At 44.9% G+C, this 19499-nt stretch overlaps 3 protein-coding genes across 7 annotated transcripts; 1 reads left to right on the forward strand and 2 right to left on the reverse strand.

The window, feature by feature from the left end:
* Nucleotides 1-1325: 1325 nt before the first annotated feature.
* ppcs (phosphopantothenoylcysteine synthetase) lies at nucleotides 1326-4415 on the forward strand. 2 transcript variants are annotated; one of them, XM_035389148.1, is made up of 4 exons: nucleotides 1326-1665; nucleotides 2517-3054; nucleotides 3359-3462; nucleotides 3687-4415. In XM_035389148.1, the coding sequence occupies exons 2-4, from the start codon at nucleotides 2523-2525 to the stop codon at nucleotides 4008-4010; spliced, it is 960 nt and encodes a 319-aa protein (XP_035245039.1). In that variant the 5' UTR covers nucleotides 1326-1665; nucleotides 2517-2522; the 3' UTR covers nucleotides 4011-4415. The 2 variants fall into 2 exon arrangements, with proteins under 2 accessions (XP_035245039.1, XP_035245038.1); XM_035389147.1 differs by having other exon boundaries at nucleotides 1333-1915.
* A 3-nt stretch (nucleotides 4416-4418) lies between these two features.
* On the reverse strand, nucleotides 4419-10789 carry utp3 (UTP3 small subunit processome component). Its single transcript, XM_035389146.1, has 16 exons — nucleotides 10477-10789; nucleotides 9999-10086; nucleotides 9793-9849; nucleotides 9493-9549; nucleotides 8969-9098; nucleotides 8613-8681; nucleotides 8289-8410; nucleotides 7646-7801; nucleotides 7336-7407; nucleotides 6531-6571; nucleotides 6143-6239; nucleotides 5691-5828; nucleotides 5412-5545; nucleotides 5252-5309; nucleotides 5028-5135; nucleotides 4419-4759 (listed from the first exon to the last, which is right to left on the reverse strand). The coding sequence occupies exons 1-16, from the start codon at nucleotides 10491-10493 to the stop codon at nucleotides 4670-4672; spliced, it is 1434 nt and encodes a 477-aa protein (XP_035245037.1). The 5' UTR covers nucleotides 10494-10789; the 3' UTR covers nucleotides 4419-4669.
* A 1808-nt stretch (nucleotides 10790-12597) lies between these two features.
* Nucleotides 12598-19357, reverse strand: fam83e (family with sequence similarity 83 member E). Of its 4 annotated transcripts, none has more exons than XM_035387304.1 (9): nucleotides 18949-19357; nucleotides 17716-18450; nucleotides 17058-17204; nucleotides 15507-15631; nucleotides 14956-15399; nucleotides 14334-14390; nucleotides 13833-14109; nucleotides 13423-13644; nucleotides 12598-13053 (listed from the first exon to the last, which is right to left on the reverse strand). In XM_035387304.1, exons 2-9 carry the CDS (start codon nucleotides 18169-18171, stop codon nucleotides 12838-12840), a joined length of 1944 nt encoding a protein of 647 aa, XP_035243195.1. In that variant the 5' UTR covers nucleotides 18172-18450; nucleotides 18949-19357; the 3' UTR covers nucleotides 12598-12837. The 4 variants fall into 4 exon arrangements, with proteins under 4 accessions (XP_035243195.1, XP_035243197.1, XP_035243196.1 ...); XM_035387306.1 differs by lacking the exon at nucleotides 18949-19357 and adding an exon at nucleotides 18813-18830; XM_035387305.1 differs by lacking the exon at nucleotides 18949-19357 and adding an exon at nucleotides 18690-18760.
* Between the last annotated feature and the right edge of the window lie 142 nt (nucleotides 19358-19499).

Raw genomic sequence — 19499 nt, forward strand, 5'->3', positions numbered from 1 at the left:
TTTTCGCCAAATTCGAGCACCTTTACCTGCATCTGTTATTCTAAAATGTGTTTGAGGAGTTTCTGGGCATGGCGATCTTTTCTGTGTGGGGAGGGGTGGGTGTAGCTTGGGATCAGATTTTAGCAGAGTTTGTTGCTAACTAGCTAGCTGCTGCAATGGCAGTGGTGAAGAAGCCCCAGAAAAGACAAGTTAACCTTAGAATTGCTTTGCCTCCATGGTATCAGCTGAAGTTTCCCAAGGGGCTGAAAAGTTTGTTTGTTTACCTCAGTGTTATAAAAGCCTACATAGCATATAGGTCATTGTTTGTTAAATATAGCTTAAAAAAGCAAATTATCTGTTGTTAAACTGCATTATTATTGGTGTCACTGCAAAACCATGACTTTAAAGCTTTAAATCTCTCAACAATAGCAGTGCCAGTTATTATAATGGTAAAAATCTGGTATTTTTGGCATTTTATACAGCTTCTGTGTGAAACTCCACCTGTTTTTTTATCCAAATACAGATACAAATAATTTTGTTGGTCGAACAAATACAGATACAAATACAAACAGTGGCATCTCCTTCCATCCCTACAGGGTTTTCATGTGAAATTGTAAGGAAAACATTGAACAAATGTATGCATCCATATACGTAAAAACAGATTTTTTGCTTGTGTCCTACAATTGGCCTATGAACAGACATTGTTATTGGTTGAAGTGGATAGAAGCAGATTCCATTGTTGGATTAAGTAGATATAGACTAAGGAGAAGAATGAACAATTGGGAACTTGAGTATTTCTCATGACAGTAAAATTAAGAAGGAGCAGAAGCAGGCTAAGGAGCAGAGGATAAGAAAAAAAATGGCTAAAGTTCAAGACTTTATTGTGTGGCTGTCTGAAGTTATTTTTGAATTCTACATGTTTACATGAGGTCAGAGCTGTGAAGTTAGTCTTTGCAAGGAGTGACAGTCTGTTATCATTGTACAGTAACTATTTCCATGGGAAACACACAAACATGTTTGATTCTTGGTTCTGTAGAAGTGGTGATTGATGATTTGGCCTGAACACAAGACAATGCATGTAAAAATGTAGTCTGAACTATTTTAGACATCTCACTGTTACAGAAACATTCAATGGTAGTGATAAGCCAGAAAAGGTTAAACAGCACACCATACTGTTTCACTCATGCTCGGATGAATTGTTTTCCACAGTCCTAACTCACTGAGCTTTTCTTTCATTGACCATCCACATGTAGTCGCTGAAACCTTCACATACTTTAAGAATGAACACACACAGAGAAAGAGAGAGAGAGAGAGAGAGAGAGAATTTGAATAAATAAAAAAAATCTAGGCTTTCACCAACCATAAACTCATTCAGAATACGGACAAAATCTGAGCGAGAAGAAAGATCTAATAGTCGAAGTCCTTCGCAGGTGGGATTAGAAAAACAAGGACTGTAATTTAAAAACAGCAGTCACTTCTTCGTTTTCCGGATAGCCAAGCACGCATTGTACATTATATAGCCAAACATCACCCCCATGCACCAATAATAATTTACCAAAGATTAATCTAGTTGTAGCTACGATAGGCGACAGCGTGGCGCTGCCGACGGACACCCGGAACTGACATTGGCAAAGTCTTCGCTGCTGTTTCAACAGGAAGCTTTCGTATTGAAGGACCAAAGTTTCGGTGAGAACAGAGACTGTTGTTGTTAGCTCGTTAGCTGCGCTAGCTCCTGTGTTGGGGAATACATCTTAAAGTAATAGCATTGCATAGATGTAGCTAACTTGACATTAGAAATTTGGTTAAAGTGGCGGGTAAATCTAACGTTATATTTAGCCTATCTTGTCAACCTTCGAGGATCTGGCTCGATAGCCAGCCATCTTTCTATTACGACAGAATGTTCTAACTGCGCTCAACCACAGATCACTTTTCAGCTGTAAGCAAACTTACATATTTTTTTAATGTTATCTAGCTATCCCGTTTAATATAGCCAACTGCCAGATTTGCTAACATCTGTTAGGCTGTTAATGTGCCGTATCTACCTCGTTTTCAGGTTACTTATACACCAGCAGCCACCCAGCGAAATTTTGCAAACTAAATTTGCCGCTTCAGCAGATAGCTAGTTACCCTACTTGTCAACAATTAATATTCAGTGATAAGCTCATTACCAATTAGTGGGCAGTCGGGAGCAAACTTGTTGCGGCTCCAAGTTTCCAGGTCTTTCCAAGGTCTTGTCAAGGGCAACAGGCTGGGAATGAACTAACGTAAACTAGTTAATTTATGCGTTGCTACTGTTAACTTTGCTTGCTATGTTTGTGTTAATGACATGCCGTATTCCATTATCACGGTAACATAACTTGACAAACTGTCAGCTACTATAAAGCCACTAGGGCATTACGTGCCATATTGAGATTGCCGTCGTTAAAAAAATGCTCTGATGTTATCTTTTTGGGCCTAAACTGGTTATTAACTTAAAAGGTTACAACAATACCCAGGTACCTCTGCTACAATATGTGATATGTCATTCTTTCACACAGACCAGTATGGCAGGTGTAGAGAGCCCAGCTTCCCCTTCAGCAGAGGGCAGGCTGACTGCGGAGTTTGCCGTCCCGTCCCACGTTGAGGCAGAGAGGGCACTCATGGCTGAGTTTGCAGAGCGTCACGCGTCTGCGGGCCGCAGGGTGGTGCTGATCACGTCGGGTGGCACCAAGGTCCCCCTCGAGTCCCGGACCGTCCGTTTCCTGGACAACTTTAGCAGCGGGAGGCGAGGGGCCTCCTCGGCAGAGTACTTCCTGGATTCGGGCTACGCAGTCATCTTCCTGCACAGGCACCGCTCTCTGTACCCCTACACCCGCCTCTACTCCGGGGTCAACCTGATGGACGCCCTGCAGATGGAGGAAGACGGGGGCTCTGCCCGGGTCTTGGTGGACCAGCAGGTGCTGCCCAACATCGCGTCTGTACTGAAACGGTACAGGGCAGTGAAGGAGGCCGGGCTTCTGCTGCCAGTGGAGTTCAGCACCCTGTCCGAGTACCTGCACCTGCTCAAGGCCGCTGCCCAGGCACTCAGCTCCATAGGTACGGAACCCAAAGCCCCATGGGCCCGGCAGGCCAGAGCGTAGCTTCCTGGAGGGTTCTAAGGTCTAATGCAGTGGTCTCCAACCCTGGTCCTGGAGAGCTACAGTCTGCTGGTTTTCATAGTGACTCTGCACTTCATGAATCAATTAGAGCAGTTGATTACAGAATTAACTCAACTCACCTGGTGTCTTGGGTCTCAATTGGGTGCTGATTTTAAGGTGAAAACAAAAACCAGCAGACCCAATAGCTCTCCAGGACCAGGTTTGGAGACCACTGGTCTAATGTGTTCGCTTCCTTTTGGCAGGGCCCAAGGCCATGTTTTACCTGGCAGCTGCGGTGTCCGATTTCTACATACCGGCCTCAGAAATGCCCGAACACAAGATCCAGTCATCCAATGGCCCCTTGCAGGTGAGGCTACCCCATAACAGCCACCAGTGGTTGCCTTGATAAAAGGAAACCTCAGGGATCATAGCTGGATATAAAGTAGCCTTGTAAGGTGCATCAGCTTGGAGTGTCAAAGTAGTGTTCTCGTGGCTCTTGCCGCTAATCTTTTTCAAAAAACCTAATATATCACATCACCTGTTGCACTGCCATGTTACAATTTTTAAGGTGTCTTCCGTTGCGTCCCACAGATCAGTATGAAAATGGTGCCCAAGATGCTGTCGCCTCTGGTGAAGGATTGGGCCCCGCATGCGTTCGTCATCTCTTTCAAACTGGAGACCGATCCGTCCATCCTGCTGGAGCGGGCTCGCCGCGCCCTGGACACCTACAGGCACCAGGCCGTGGTGGCCAACATCCTGGACACGCGGCGCGGCTACGTGGTGGTGGTGACCCGCGAAACGCAGGCCGAGCTGGCCCTCACGGAGGAGGATGCCCGGGCGGGCGTGGAGATCGAGGAGAGGATCGTCAGCAACCTGTCTGCCGCGCACAGCGGCTTCATCGCCCAGCAAGGCTGAGCGGCCGAGAGGTGGGGCGTGTCACTACAGGCGGCTGCAGCTAACGCCTCTAGAGAAAACACAAAAAAACTGCGCGTTCTGAACAGCCATCCCTGCCTTTCATCAAACCTACCGTAGAGGAGACGACGAACTTCAGGAACCCCATCATGGCTTCAGCCTCTATGTAATGTTAATCATCCAATCGCAAACAACCTCTTATCGTGGTCACTTTTTTTTTTTTTTTGACTTGTATCAACCAGCCACTGTTGGCACAGTGGTTTTTTTCTCATTGTAGAGTTAATGAAGCTTCATTCTCTCATTGCTGCTTTACACAAGTGTGTCTTATTGACCAATTCAAGTGTATTTAGTATCAACAGATATCCAACATTGGAATCTGTCATTAAATCAAGGTGCTTGAAACACTTAGGCAATTGTGTAATTATTACGTTTAATCTATACAGTATGCATTGTAGAATTCATTAACAAAACAGTCACAGAAAAGATTACCAAAGATTTAATTGCAAAAGCTGAAACATGAGACAGAACTGCACAATGGTAAGTCCCAGTTAAATTCAGGATAGCTCTGAGAAAAGTGTCTTTGGACTTCCCGATTATTTTTATTTGGAAAGACCAATGCAGCAGAACATTTCCAGTCAACCTCTCGAAAGCCGTTGGATCCATCACTTGAATTTGGTACTCTTTATAACTCCGGCACGAATACCAGACCATTCTCCACTGTACCTCTGTTCTTCCTTACGGACCTCGCAAACCTGCAACACACACGCAAGTCACCGTCACAGCTGAACAATCGAGATTCAAGGCCACAAATATCAAACCAGGCCAGCCATTCAGCGCTTAATCGAGGTCAAAACATCCATAGCGCTCTTTTTAAAGACAACCGAACACTCCACCTTTTATAAATGGGCGTAGTTCCACTGAGGATCTCAGGTAAGACGTACTGATTGAGCAGTTAGCAGTATGTGCGTTTCTGTGCAGTCTCAAAACACGGGTCCCTGCTGCTGTCCAGCCCTCACTCACCTGGCCCTTTCTGCAGATCTTGGCGCGGCGGAATTTCTCCCGGTGTTTGACGCGTGGGTTCCGGTCGATTTTCTTCCTCTTTGGTGTGAGGCCCTTATTCTTGGCCATCTGTCATTTGACGTAAAGGAGAGGCAAGGCGTGAGTCAGAGGCAGGCTGTTTTTAAATGGCACAGAATGCAGAGGGAGGATTCAGTGCCCGTGCTCAGAAAATGCATTCCCTGTACCTGGTAGGTGATGCCTCTCTTGGCCTCTGGGTCAAGCTCATCCTCATCTTGCTCCGGTCTGAAAACAAGAAATAATTTCAGATACTGTGTGTTACAATCCTTTGTTCCCTGAAGCACCCTGCTGAAACCACCCCCCCCTGCTGGGAATGGGCCCACTCACTCTTCCTCGGGCTGTTGCTTCCTGCTCTTCTGCTTCAGCCTCGCCTCCTGCTCCCTGTAGAAGCGCAGGGCCGCCTCCTCGTGGAAGTCCGACTCGGACTCGCCTTCAGCCTTCGACCCGGACTCTTCCGTTACCTGGGAGACGGCACAAGGTCCGCATTGCATCACACAGGCCACACAGAACACGTACATGCAGCAGGGGCGCCGGACGCCATGGCTCACTGTCGATTGGGTGGAGCAGGGCGGGGCAGAACCGCTCCCTTTCTCCACCCCGTCTTACCTTCGTGCTCCTGCCGGTGGCGCTGCCGTGCTTACTGCCCGCGGGTTTCCTGGCGGCCTCCTGTCGCTGGGCTTCGGACAGCAGCTGGCGCATCTGCGGGGCGAGTCTGGCATCCACCTCTCCCAGATCATTTATCAGCTGTTCAGAACATCACAGGACCAACCCCCTTCACTCCCCGCAATAATACACCCACAAAAAACAGCAATCTACAGGAAAGAGCTGCAGGAGAACCAATGAGTGTTTTATGCAGCCCCAACAGAAGTACATCTAACGCATCCGTCCTCACTGATTGATGAGACAGACGTTCATTTGCTCAGCCTCACGCACTTCCACCAAGGGCAAAAAATGAATTAATAACCGGATGCGGTTATCAGTCACTGCCGGCAGGTGAACAGCCCTACAGGTGCATGGCGGTGCAGCTCTCAGCTCGGCGTCCTCAGAAGCTGACTCACGTTCCTGTAGGAGACCAGCCTCTCGATCACAGGGTGGCTCTGCGCCGCGACTCTCTTGGCCTTCAGCACCAGGTAGAAACTGATATTTGTGCAATAGCTGAGGGTGAAGAGAAACGCATTAGCAGTTCATTACGATGAAACGCACGCAAAAGCAAAATGCCATAAACACAACCAATTACTTAATTTTGGCAAAGGAACTATACACTCGCGGGTACAATCTCCACACTAAATCGTTTGAACATATTCATTGGTGGCATACACAGACATAAAGAGACAAGCAAGACCAGCAGGTTATAGAACAGTCCCATCACATTAATGGTTGGATGTGATGTGAGCATGGAGTGATGATTATATATGAACAGTATGGGCTTGTGAAGACTGAACCTACTTCAGGTAGAGCTGCTGTTTGGTCCTGAGGTAATCTGCACCCTGTAGTAGAACAGATGTAAGGACAGTCAATACCTAGGTCAGTCTGTCTTCAGAGCACTGTTGTGGACACAGCCACGTAAATAAGTCACTTCTTAAACATGCATTGAAAGGTCTCATCCAGCCATCAGTGTGTGCCAACTTTCTCAGCACAGCAAATAAGTTGGTTCAAAGCCTCACTAAAAAGTCATCTTCTGTTGGTTCTTGCCTTTCCTGAGAATTCTACTTTCTGGAGACACCAAATTTTTTTTTTGCTGAGCACCTGTAACGTGACGCTACATCACATGGGAAAGAAACCACACCATCTACTATGAGGTTTGAGTTTTGCTCAGCACTTTTTTTGGGGGGGGGCAGCTACATACAGCCCATTTCTATCTTACATTATTATCTCTTTATAGAAGTGGTTATTTCTTAAAGCAATACAGTCCGTCCTAATTACAATGCAGTGGGGCACAACATTATGATAGAATAGGAATGAGGAAAAACAGGATTCGCGCAATTATGAATCTACATATGCAATGTGGATGTGCTCAACGTCACTCACGGGCATAATGGTTTGCCGTATCACTGTCCAATTGAATGATTACAGCGGTAGCTAGCAAAATACCATGAAGGCATATTCACCAGTAAATCCATATTACACATATAGTGAGGTTGAAAACAGATTAATACTGCTTGGCACGTAAATCACAAGCTAACTGACAAGCTTTCAAGGAAGCACGCAGTTAAGGTTCAAAACCACGGCTGTGTTCCGCACTGAACCTCACCTTCCCCTCAGGGATCCGTCCGTCACTGACCATCTCCAAGAGAGGCTGCACCTCATCCCTCAGCTCAGCCAGCTGCAAAGGCATCATCATCATCATACAGCTGTTACAACACCTGTTCCAAATAAGCATCTAATCATGGTCTTCAATCAGGACCTTGAGGAGTTGATTCAGGGGTTTTAGTGCAACTGCTTAAATCTCTTTATAACATGGTTTCCCATCACCAATTAAAACAAACTTTCAGGCCTTTACTCTCTGTTATAGAGAGATTATTTTTACGCCCTCTAGTATTTTCAGATTCCTCCAACAGTACCTTGGCCTTGAAATCTTGTATGAGCTCCAGCAGCTCCGGGGACTCCTTCTTCAGCAGTTTCAACTTCTCTTTGTGGGACATCTTCTCCAGATCCTTCACAATCTTCTCCTCCTTCTGTGAAGGCTTCCCTGCTTCCTCGGGCACTTCTGCAAATGCCTACAGCGCATCCAGGCAAGAATCACAGCAGTCAGCACAGGCTAGTCAGGAAATGACCGGAGTCAGGTTAAAAATTCCCACCTGCACACTTCCCAGCAAGCTTAGGAGTACGGAAATTTGAGGTTTATGCAACAAATGGCATTCTAAAATTTGAGTACTCAAGCGGGGGTATACATAGAATTCCCAGGATGTGCTCTCCAATACTAGAGAGGACAGAAAATCACAGCATGCATCGATCCACGTTATACTTGCACACACGTCCTATGTATGTGACATCACAAAAAACCTGACAAAGTAGAAAGTTGTGAAAGGATGAAAAAGTTATTACTCAAGCAGTTTTTTGTATTCATTCACAGACTGTCTGCACTCCTTTCTTATTTTTTTATTTCAGGAGAGAATGGGGGAAAGCAGAGAGAACCCGACATGGAACATGGTTTAGAACTGATGCCAGAGCTACACAGCACACAGTGGCGCCACCTGTGGGTACCTGGAGGAGGTGCAGGTCATAATCCTCTTCGCTGAGATTGCCCACCAGGCGTCTTTGGATGTTTTTTGCTTCTTCTTCCTCTTCCTCATCCTCTGCCTCTACCTCCTCCTGAGACTTCCCTTCTATAAAAACAACCACCCACGGACGTTGGGGCCACTATACCACCAACATATTCTAAACAGCCCATCAATTTCTAAAGTCTAACAAACATTAAAAACTACATTTAGCACATGCCATCCTGTCACTCAAAATTCCTCAGATCCTGGAAAACATCAAATTCTTGCAAGGAGAGGAGGTTCAACTGCAGAAAAGTAAAATACTCACTGGCAGCGACATAATCAGAATCATAGAACATTTTCTTCCTATGTCCCCAAGCCATTTCATTGGGAAGGTCTGGGGGGAAACAGAAAACATGTTAGCCTTAGCCTATATTTCACAGTAGTCAGAAGTTTCTCTCCATTTTCTCTCAGAAAAGTATACAAGGTAAGGTTACAAGATAAAATAACGCTCTAAGCACGCACAGATTACATTAACACATACAAAAAAGCACTTTCCAGAAAAGGAGTATTTAATTAAGCTTTCATAAGAAAGGATTTTCAAGATTTGACTGTGGACTGGGGACCACATGGTTGATCAATCAGCTGTGACACTAGCTTCTCCTGCAGTTCAGCCAAACTTACCATCGCCCTTCTTTCCCTCAAGGTCACTGTCCATGTCCATCTCGTCTTGTTCTGCTTCTTCTTCTTCGTCCTCCTCATCGTCGTCATCTTCCTCGTCTGAATCAGAAACTTCTAAAGCCATCACCTCATCCTAGGAACAGCAGAGACTAAGCCTCCTGGGCAGCACAATATACACAGGGTCCACAGCACCGCAGACTTCACAGTTCCTGTGGTTTTACACAGCCTTCATAAATACATGCATTACAGATGGTCTGGTGACATAACGTGAATATCTCTATCCATTAGTGTAAAAAGACTTCACAAGTCCTTGTATAGCTGCTTCACATCACTGTTGGTTAAAAGCAGACCTACAAATGCAATAATTCAAAAATTTAATGTGATGAACATACTAATCAATCACAGCAAACACCAGCAGAATCTTAGGGTGCAAAATACGTTTTACACCATAATGCAAAAGCAGTGCCGGAAAGACAAAAATATGCCATACGAGTTAGAGGTGATTAAAGTGGGATGTTTGGTCTCACCTCATCAGCAATGTCCTCCTGGTCACTGCCTGCCTGTACTCCATCAGCCAGCAATTTCTGTATGCACACACACATACAAAACAAACACACACACACACACACGAAAGAAACACACACACAAAACGTGTCAATGTATTCAGCATTCCACAATCTACAGATGTCTAAAGATGATATTTGGAGAACATTAACAAATCTTTGCACACACAATTCCTGTAGATAAACACACACCGGAACTCCTTCAAAGCACATCCATAAATTTCACTCATTCATGATTATTGTAGGTAAACCTTGAATACTGACCGCAATCTTTTTGCTGTGGAATTCTGCAATCTCGTCCTCTACATACTTAGATGATCTCTGTTGGAAGAAAATACCAAATTCTGATTAGTAATTTTAATGCTGTATACTTATAGTCACTTGTCACTCATGAGTTCTCCCATTCTGAAAGGTTCATACTTTTCCCAACACATACAAGTCTGTTTACATATTGATTCCTTCATATATACCTTGTCTGGAACAGGCATATCTTCATAAGCTGCCGGGTCATCGCCGTCAAGATGTGTCGCCTTCTTGAGCTTCGGCTGCCTCACCGCCCTAAGCAAGACCACACGGGAGAAAAATACAGTACATCCGAGTCACTTCTCTAGAAAACGCTAGGGCAGAAGTCTGTTACTGTCGCTAGCCTTCTTCTTCTGCATAAGCTATTTGGACATAATACAGACAACGACAAAGCACAGTTCCGTAACTACAACATCCAACTTAACTACCTGGCTTAGGACAAACAAATTAGTTAACTTGACATTTTAGTAAAACCGTTTCAGAATAAATAACTAAAAGCACTCTGAAATCGTGTAGCTAGTGAATCACTCCTTACATTCAACCAAGCAGCAGCTTAAACTACTGCTTTCCTCTGTAGAGTTAGCTCTTAATGTAAGTTCTTAAACATACGCAACTTAACTATATAACTACTACTACTAAACTTACCTTTGCGCTCTCACCATGATGTTAACGACGTAGGTAGTTAACCCTAGAAACAAGCTGAGAACTAACAAGTTAAATTGTAGCTATGATGAGAATTGGTCCGACAATGAATTTGAAGACTTACAATACTACCTGACTGCATCTACACTGTTAATAATTATTCATAACAATTTCCTTGTCTGAAAGATTAACTGTAATTAAATACAGTGTCAGTTCAGTACAAGGCAACAACGACAAAATATTTCATAGGAAACTCTCCAGATAAAAGAAATGCGCATTTCCACACGTGCTTCCGGTTTACGGCACGGTTATCAAGTAGTACCGTGCGGAGACACTGAGCTTACGTTCCGTAGTTCCTCCTCGGCTATTTGCATATTAACTTATTACGCTCAAAAAAGTATTCTTAAAATAATAATAAAAACGCATCCATTTAGACAGTTTTAACAGAATATTTACAGTCAAAACCTGACGGAACATGGTAAACAACAGCACCATCTGGTCCGATTTGTGAATTTAGAGTATGCATGTCATTAATTTAATATTGCATGTTGACTTCACGGTTTGATAGCTTATGAGGAAGTGACACATATCGAATTAATTCGTATGTTTGCCCATCAGTCAACGCACCGTTAATCGCGGATGAATAGCTGCTGACCTCAGACATCTTGTCCTTATCCTATTCTACTTTAGACCTATTAGTCCTAACATTTACGCCATCTGACATTTTTTGATATGCGCATGAATGACAGTGAAGTGTCCCTATATGAATGATTTATTTAATTGGCTTGATGGCTCGACATTCACTGAGTTGTGTTAAAGTATCTTGGATGGCAGAAACATTTCTAGTTTAGACTTTGGCAGAACAATTTGCTCATTTTACGTTTAAATTATTTGGAAATCCTGTGAAGCAGTCGTGGCTGTTGTGTTAAGGTACCTTACTCAAAGGTACAACGGTAGCCCCCAAAAAATAAGACGAGCAGTACATACAGAGTCCCATGAATGTTGGTGCACCCGCTGATGTTAAATAACTAAAACCACTGAATACTGTTCGATGATGAAACCCGACGATTTTCTTGCTTTCTTTCCGACTATTACTTCACACTCCTGCCCCCTTGTGGTTACATTCTTTACCCCTCCATCGAGACGGGAGGTGGCTACGTCTGTATTCACATGAGGAATGCGTTTGTATACTGAGCACCTCGGTTGTAACGCCTGTAGGTTATGTCCATTACAAATCAGGGCTTAGTCACAAATCAGTAGTTTTAAAAAATTAAACACTGAAGTCTTCATTCATGGTAGGAAAGCTACATGTAGCTACAGCTTCTTTAATTAATCATACACACAGAATTATGAGTGTGCCTCAATGGGTCACCAATTTTCTAAATATTGAAACATATGGTTTCAAAGGCAGTTATCACTGGTGTGCCCAGTCAGAATAAAATTTTGCCATATACACTATATTTCAATATACAGCAAAATACAAAATATTTTTATATGACTTTTCTTTTTATTTAGAAAAGCAAAATTTTCATGTTTAAATGTAATAAATAACACAGTAGTTGGTAATCTATTGAGCCATTTGTCAAAATATAGTTTTATTTTTTACATAAATATTCAAGAACCAATACAGGCAAGTCAAAAAATGCATTTTCAGCAGTTTTATAGATATAATATCACATAAAATTACAAAAGACATCAAAAAAGCATTTATAAAGCTGTATGTGAAATTTTGTAGCTGTACATACTTTTAAACTTGAGATAAACTGTCTGTCGTATGGGGAATATGTCGTTTTGAGAAAAAGGTCATTAAAGATAATTTTGTGCTTTGTGTGGAAGCAGGAGGCAGTAAATAATTATATAAAATAACTATTTATAATTATTGTTTATAATTATTTTGTACATTTTATGAAATTAGGGTTGTAATAGACAAAATATGACAATATCTAAAAATTGACATATGGAATCCAAAAGCCCAAATTCATCTGTGGTACCAGGCATTAAGTTTTTATGGCTTGTCATATGTCTTACCTGTTTGTATTCAGTATTGTGGCTCTACGTTAGTGGAGTACATTAGCAACTTATATTTAGTGTCTTAGTGATGTTGCACACAGACTGTCTGGTCTTGTCTGTTGCTTGTGTAAATCTGGTGGATGCACTTGTGTTCTCTCATACTGCAAGTTCCACTGGACAAGAGCATATGCTAAACTACTGTCATGGATTATGAAGTAATAGAAGCAAATCGGCCACAGAAGCAGGTGCCCCACGGTGAGGACAGCATTTATTGGCGTATTCAGCGTTTGTCACATTTATTTCAGCTGTTATGATCTCCGTCACCTTCACCTAGCCCCAGCCCCTGCACCACAGTCAATGACCCCCATCCAAGTGACGTTCCTGGTCCTGTTGCAACTGCCTGTCCCAGTCCTGTTGTGGCCTCTCCCAGTCCCTGCTGATGTCGGTGGAAGTACGGGGTCTGAAGGGGCTTGTGTAGATTTGGGGGAGTCTGGAGGGCGCAGCCTTCACCTCATCATTACGTGTCTTCATCAGCGTTTGGGCAGGGGTCACACGGGGCTTAACGGAACCCTGATAGAGTGAGAGAAAGAAGAGTTGAGGGTCTTGGAGGTTTCAACCAACCCCACTCACAAATATGTGCACCACACATACACACATACTCTTTCTCTCTCTCTCTCTCTCTCTCTCACACACACGCACACACACACACACACACATACTCTCTTACACACACACTCGCACACACACACACACACACACACACCAGACCTGGGTCAAATACGTATTTGTTTTGGATTTACTGATCTTGTCTGGTGTATTGGAATCAATGAAATACTCTCACAAAGTGCAAACACCGCCTTCTTGTCATATTGGCAGGCTCAATTACATCAGACAAGATCAACAGACCACACACACACACACACAGTAATCTCTCCTCACACTGGCATGTGACCTCCATGCAGGAAGTGTGTAGTCCTGCTGGCCTGTCTCTGTGGGCTGAAACCCCAGGTCTTGCTCAGACATGCTGGTCCCTTTGCTTTTTATCATGCTGCTTAGCGGATTTTCTGGGGAATTGTATTCTGTCTTTAAGCCTTTGAGAATATCATTGACATCACTGGAACCATCGTTCTCAGGAACAGGCAACATGAGAATAAGAGGCTTCTGGATTTAAAAAAAAAACGAAAATGAGGAAGAGATGAAGAATTGGAAACAGGGAGAGAAAACAATATTGATGAAGCTAATGTTAATGCTACATTATATGACATTCCAATTAGATACTTTAAGACATTAAATTTGGGCAATGCCTGGCATGGCATGCACCCAAGAGGAAGACGGGTGGATAGAGTTACCTTTGAGAGTCGACTGCCCTTCTCACCACTGTGGCCTTGACCAATCACCTGAGGTCCTGACCACACCCCATAATCGCTGTCTTTCTTGAGATGGAAGTGGGCCAGTCCATTTTCCTCATTTATTTGTTGATTGTATGGATAGGACATTGTCTCCTCCATTGAATGACTCCTTGTTCTGTAAATGTTTGACCGGACAGTCTGTCTCATAGATACAGGTTCATAGATTTTTTGCCAAGATTGCGGTTTGTAAAAAATTCCTTCAGGCCTGGCTGTGTTCCTGAATCAAAACAAAGTGAGAAGACAATAGGAATTTGAAACTGCTCATGTAAACAAAATGACCTCCAGTCGCACTACTGTGTGCACGGACTACACTTTTAGATCCAGTACTCGCATGCATTTTGGATTCTATGCTACATGCACATATGTGCAAATGTGCAAATTACACCATGACACCATGTTGATATGATGGACATTTAATTTCCTTGTAGAACATATATTTACCAGTGTAGGTTTTCACTGCCATGGGAATAACGGGTCTCAGTCATAAACAGATGGTTTCTGTTTAATTACAAAAAAAAAACATTCGGAGTTAAGGAAATAATGAAATATGACGGAAATATACCATTGTGTGGCACTAGGCCTGACAGAATGCACAAGTAGCATTCTTATTCCAAGATAGCAAGTGACTTTGGGCCGGATGTGCGCCGATTCTGGCCTGAAATCTGCACTGCCATCGCTTGCCATCTGGGTTGCTGCCTGAAGCAGACCACATTGGTCAAATAGTGTTGTTACATGAAAGTAACACTAGCCATTAACCCTTTGTTATTGGCCATCTCTTGGAAGCCCCACATTCTGTCATGCCTAGAATTGTGTTGTTCATCTCAGTTTAGTGTAGCCTATAACTCTGTGATGTGATGCGTTGAGCAACCTGTGTGTCCACCATTTTGTTTGTATTTAATACTATATGCACTTACTAAAAAGGGGATGATTACAAGTCAGGAAGTGAAGGGCTCCAAGGCTTAAGTAGTCTTTTTAGGTGGTGAAAGCACCCCACTTCTAGAACAGCTTACTGCGCTAACATAGCTATATAATCCACAAGCACAAGCCCCACGGCCCTGCCTACCTGCTTTGCTCTTCATATGGTGGAGGGACACATCGTTGAAACTCCATCCTTCTTACGAGAGGCTCTGGCTCCAGTGTTGTCCAGCGTTCAAACTGAGGGAGCGGAGACAGCGATAGTCCCACAAAATCCCCAGGTAGATTTAAAGGATTGTCCGCGAATTTATCTTTCTTGAACACTCCAAGGGCCTCCCAGTCTATTGGGTCATTTGTGGACGGTGGCCACATCTCGTCCTCGCTTAGGATACCCAATGAGAGAGGTTTGGGGGCATGGTTTGACTGGAAGACGTTCTCCATTCTCAACAGGGTGTCGTTTGCCCAGCAGGACTCGGTGATGGGCGTCGATGCTGCGTACAAGATCCGGAACTCCTTGTCGAAACACTCCACCACTGGGCCATGCAACACCGTCACCAGCTGCCGGTGCAGGTGGGCATCCGACCAAGTGAGACTGGGGGCGGACACAGACACGGGTGAGAGGTGGGGCGGGGGAGGGTGCTTCGGCCCCTCTGAGGACGTATCATTGTAACCATGGTGACGCAAACGCGGCTGCCTCACCTGTAGCTGCCCACCATCACGGCATCCAGATCCACAAGGACGAAGTTCTCCTTCAGTTCCCCCACCACCATCTTCCCATCCCGGGAGCAGAACGTCTTCCCTCCCAAGACTCGAACCCGAATGTTCTGTGAGACATAAAGGCATTCTGAGGCAATCACAGACTGCGGTAAAGCTTTAGTCAACTTAGCTAATTATTTAGTAGTTTGTAGTAGTTTTAGTAGTTTAGTAGTTTGATTTAAAATTTATTATTTCTTATTTAAAATATATTAGTTATTAATTTACTTACATTTTCCTATTTTCATTATCGATGTGTTATGTTTATTTCACGTTATATGAAGTATATGAAGTTATATGAGGTTAAGTGGCATTGTTTGAGATCATTCGTTGTAAAAGGGATTTCTTTACTAGATACGGACTAACAAGACTGAAAATTCACAAATTATTAAGATTAATGTCCTGACACTTCCCTAGTCAACAGGGCAGAAGAACATCTTGTGATATTCGACAGACAAAGTTGCTATCATAGTATGTGATGACATATGAAGTCAATCATAATTACTGCAGACATATTCTCACTGAATGCAGAACAACCTGTTTCAAGAAAGACTCTGTCCTTACATGCATTCTTTTCACCGAGCAAACACGCATAAAATATGGCACTTTCAAATATGAATAGTTGGAGTGTTAGACATTGAGCTTTGAGCTGGGAGTGTCAGGTTTCTCCCGAAACTGGCCCACATGTGTGACAAAGATACCGGACTGCACAGTTCTCAAGAATGAAAGAAAGGACTAAAACACTCACTTAATGTTCCTAAAGCTAATAATGATGTTTAATTTGCCATGCAATCGGTTGACATTTCGACCACAAAGGTCTTCATCAGATCCGTGGCTGCTGTTGAAAACTTTCCTACCCTGAGTTTCCCATTGGTGCGTGAGATGTGCTCCTAGACAAACTTAAAAGGACGCTGCAAAAACCATATGTCATAATATTGTAAATACATATATAATGTTTGAAAAATAAAATGAAATAAAATAAAATAAAATAGAATCTAACACCAAATGAACCTTCAGGATTTGCAACTTAGTATTAAATATGATTTTACTTGTTGGTTGGAGTACAGAGCCGAAACAACAAAAACTGTGTTACGGTCCCAATACTTTTGCATTGAATTGTACATTAGCTGAAGACCTAATAAAGGGTATTTGAGAATTGCATCAGCTGCAGTAATAGCAAACGGTCACAGAGATAGATGGGGATCAGCACATTACATCAATGTGATCTGTTCAGTAATGGTGCAAGATCTTTGACTAGAAATGTTTAAATTACATTTTTTCAGTAGGATGAAAAATTTGCATTTACCTTCACTTAGTGTCTTTTCTTAGCGCTCAGGCATGTTCAGACACACCTGAATCTATAAGAGCTACCTTCAAAGTAGCAGCAAACCTGTTGCCACACACAGCACACAGCACACTGGTCTTTTGGTCTGTGGCATGCATCTCTCACCTGTAATATCAGTGTCTGTGGGGTGGTTCTGGTGTGACTTGGCATACCTGGTGCATTAGTCTTGGGGAGATGATGCTGTCCTGGACGGATCTCTTGTTTAGAACCACGTAAACTGGCACGCCCCGAGATGCAGCACAATGCAAGTCACCAACCACAGCGCTGTCTGTCAGTTTGTCTGTCACCACGGCAACCAGCTGGTCAACACGCACAAAAACAGTTCTGACAACCGCTATCCTACACCCAGTCAAGAAAACACGTCATCTTGAACTTCTCTGTCTGGGGAACTTTGAAATAATCATTACATGACCTGCCAATCTGAAACAATTATTCCAGTCATTTTGACACTTTTTAAATCAGCAATATAAAGCATTAATGATAAATTCAAATGTCTACATCACATATAGTTGCTTCGTACCATTTTCACATTTATTTCAAATCATTTTTGACAGATCAGTTTTTTCACCTGAATTTTAGAAGCGATCTCTGGTGTTTCTCTCGAGTCCATGGCATGTTTAAGCAGTAAAAGCTGCATAGATTTGGCTTATCGGTGCGGCATCACTGAGTCACACACAGCTAATTTAACTGCTCAGAGCTGAGGGTTAATGAGGGATGCAAATCATACCTATCGCACACGGCCTTGGGCTTAAAGCACACACAGCAGCCAAAGCTGTAACGAAACCCTGTGAAGGGGAAGGAGAGCCGTACCGTTTGAGCTCCTTGGATCATCCTTCTCAGCACCTCCCGTATGGCCGGGGACCCCGGCACAGGGGGGTTGGTGTAGACCAGAGTGCTGCCAGTGTTCGGCCAGCAGTGCCTCTCCGGCCAGCCCAGCTGCAGGCTGGGGAGGGGCGTGTCCGTGCGCTCCGGGCAATAGCTGGAGGGGAGCCTCTCCCCCCCGGGCGCCTCCTCCTCGTCCCCTGGCGACGCCTGGCCGCAGCGGTAGTCCTGCGCCCACCCGCGGATCTGTGCGACCTCCTCCGGGGCGAGGAAGGAGCCCAGCCGCTCCTGCTCCAGCTTTGAGTGGAAGGCCGCGGGCCCCTCCGTCAGGAGGCATTCCAGCGCCCGCCGCTCCCGCTCGCAGTGCAGGAACTCAGGGCTCGTCTCCTGCACGGGGGCGAACGCCACGTCCTCGTTCAGGCTCTGCTCCTGAGAGTTCGACATGATGGCGGCTTCACCCACGGCCAGGCCCGCACGACGAAACCGGGAGAACGGGCTCTACGACGCCAGGGCAGGATCCGGCAGGATTCGGCGCACAAGCGCGGGCGACAGCGATTTACGACGTCCGGGCGATCGGGAGATCATTCAGTCCGGGACTGCATGTCTTCGGTCTCTCGCTGGGACTGGCTCACAGGGTTGCCGGGGGAGAATCTGACGCTCTTCAGCTGCTGAGTGATGTCATCATCAGTTGAATTCCCACATTCAGGACTGGCAGAAGCACACCTAAGATTAAAAAAAAACGAGCAGAACTTTTTTTTTCAGCCATGCTACAAAGGAGATAGGAGCACACATTGCTGTTCAGAGGGGGGATGGGAGGAAAAGACAAGAAAAGAGAAGAGGAGGAAAAGCAGAAATGAAAGAAAAAGAGAAAAAAAAGAAAGAAAGTCAACCCTGTTGACTTATCCTCAGGCATCACTGGAGAGAATAGCTGAAAAGATGTAGAAGTCAGTTCCAGTCCTCACCTGAAAGACTCACCTCACGGCTCTGCGGTGCGCATAACTCTGTCATCTCCCACCAATATACTGTCACTCATATCTCTCCCTTCCCTCCTCCCCCTCTCCGCCCTCTCCCTCTTCCCCACTCACGCTTCTCGCCGGTTTTTCTCATTTGCTTCTCGAACTTATGCAACGCTCTTTTCTTTATATCTCCATGCATTCTTTCGTGTGTACCGTGTTCACCCTCACAGGACCTAAAAGAACAAAAACAAACTCCGCCACTCACCCCCTTCTCTCAGTCCCCCGCGGGCTTCCAGTGATCATAATTTTTAAGGTGTTCCCGTGTGCGCTGCATCTGCCTCCTGTGCGTTCGCCAATTTGATTTAAAGCCCTCCGAGAGATTCGCTTTCACTTCAGACTTCCTTATTAGGGCTGTGCTCTTACCGGTCAGTCCAGACTGACAGGTACAGGAGCTCACTCTCAGCTCCGGGCTGGAGGCCTACAGGCGCTCCGTCGTCTTGCACACACCTGCCCGCTTTGCCTCACTTTCCCCTGCAGCTGTCAGCGCGCCCCTCAGGCTCAGCTCAACCAGCGGGCTGAGCGGAGGCGGCGGGCCCGTGAGGCGGCACAAGGCCCGGAATGGCGAACGCCAGCCTTTCGTCCCCGGCTCTCCTGCCCCCCCCCCCCCTTGTTTGTCGCGATACCTGGAGAGCAGCGCCGTGCCAGGTGCGACCGCACCCGCAACCGCCGTGCCCAGCTGGCACGGTGCCGTCGCCGAGCGTCACGTGTGGCGGGGCTCACCTACGCAGGTTTCACTAATTTAGACAAACAGGGCTG

The sequence above is a fragment of the Anguilla anguilla genome, chromosome 13, assembly GCF_013347855.1.
Source record: "Anguilla anguilla isolate fAngAng1 chromosome 13, fAngAng1.pri, whole genome shotgun sequence".
Taxonomy (NCBI): Eukaryota; Metazoa; Chordata; class Actinopteri; order Anguilliformes; family Anguillidae; genus Anguilla; species Anguilla anguilla.

Coding starts and splice junctions, on each gene's coding strand:
- utp3 (XM_035389146.1), bottom strand. Junction 9,850..9,998: donor ATATGCCTGTTCCAGACAAG/GTATATATGAAG, acceptor TTCTTCCAACAG/AGATCATCTAAGTATGTAGA. Junction 6,572..7,335: donor GACGGATCCCTGAGGGGAAG/GTGAGGTTCAGT, acceptor GTTCTACTACAG/GGTGCAGATTACCTCAGGAC.
- fam83e (XM_035387304.1), bottom strand. CDS start 18,171: ATGTCGAACTCTCAGGAGCAGAGCCTGAACGAGGACGTGGCGTTCGCC. Junction 13,645..13,832: donor AGGGCAGTCGACTCTCAAAG/GTAACTCTATCC, acceptor TTTTAAATCCAG/AAGCCTCTTATTCTCATGTT. Junction 13,054..13,422: donor CATGGAGGTCACATGCCAGT/GTGAGGAGAGAT, acceptor TCACTCTATCAG/GGTTCCGTTAAGCCCCGTGT.
- ppcs (XM_035389148.1), top strand. CDS start 2,523: ATGGCAGGTGTAGAGAGCCCAGCTTCCCCTTCAGCAGAGGGCAGGCTG. Junction 3,055..3,358: donor CCAGGCACTCAGCTCCATAG/GTACGGAACCCA, acceptor TCCTTTTGGCAG/GGCCCAAGGCCATGTTTTAC. Junction 3,463..3,686: donor CATCCAATGGCCCCTTGCAG/GTGAGGCTACCC, acceptor TGCGTCCCACAG/ATCAGTATGAAAATGGTGCC.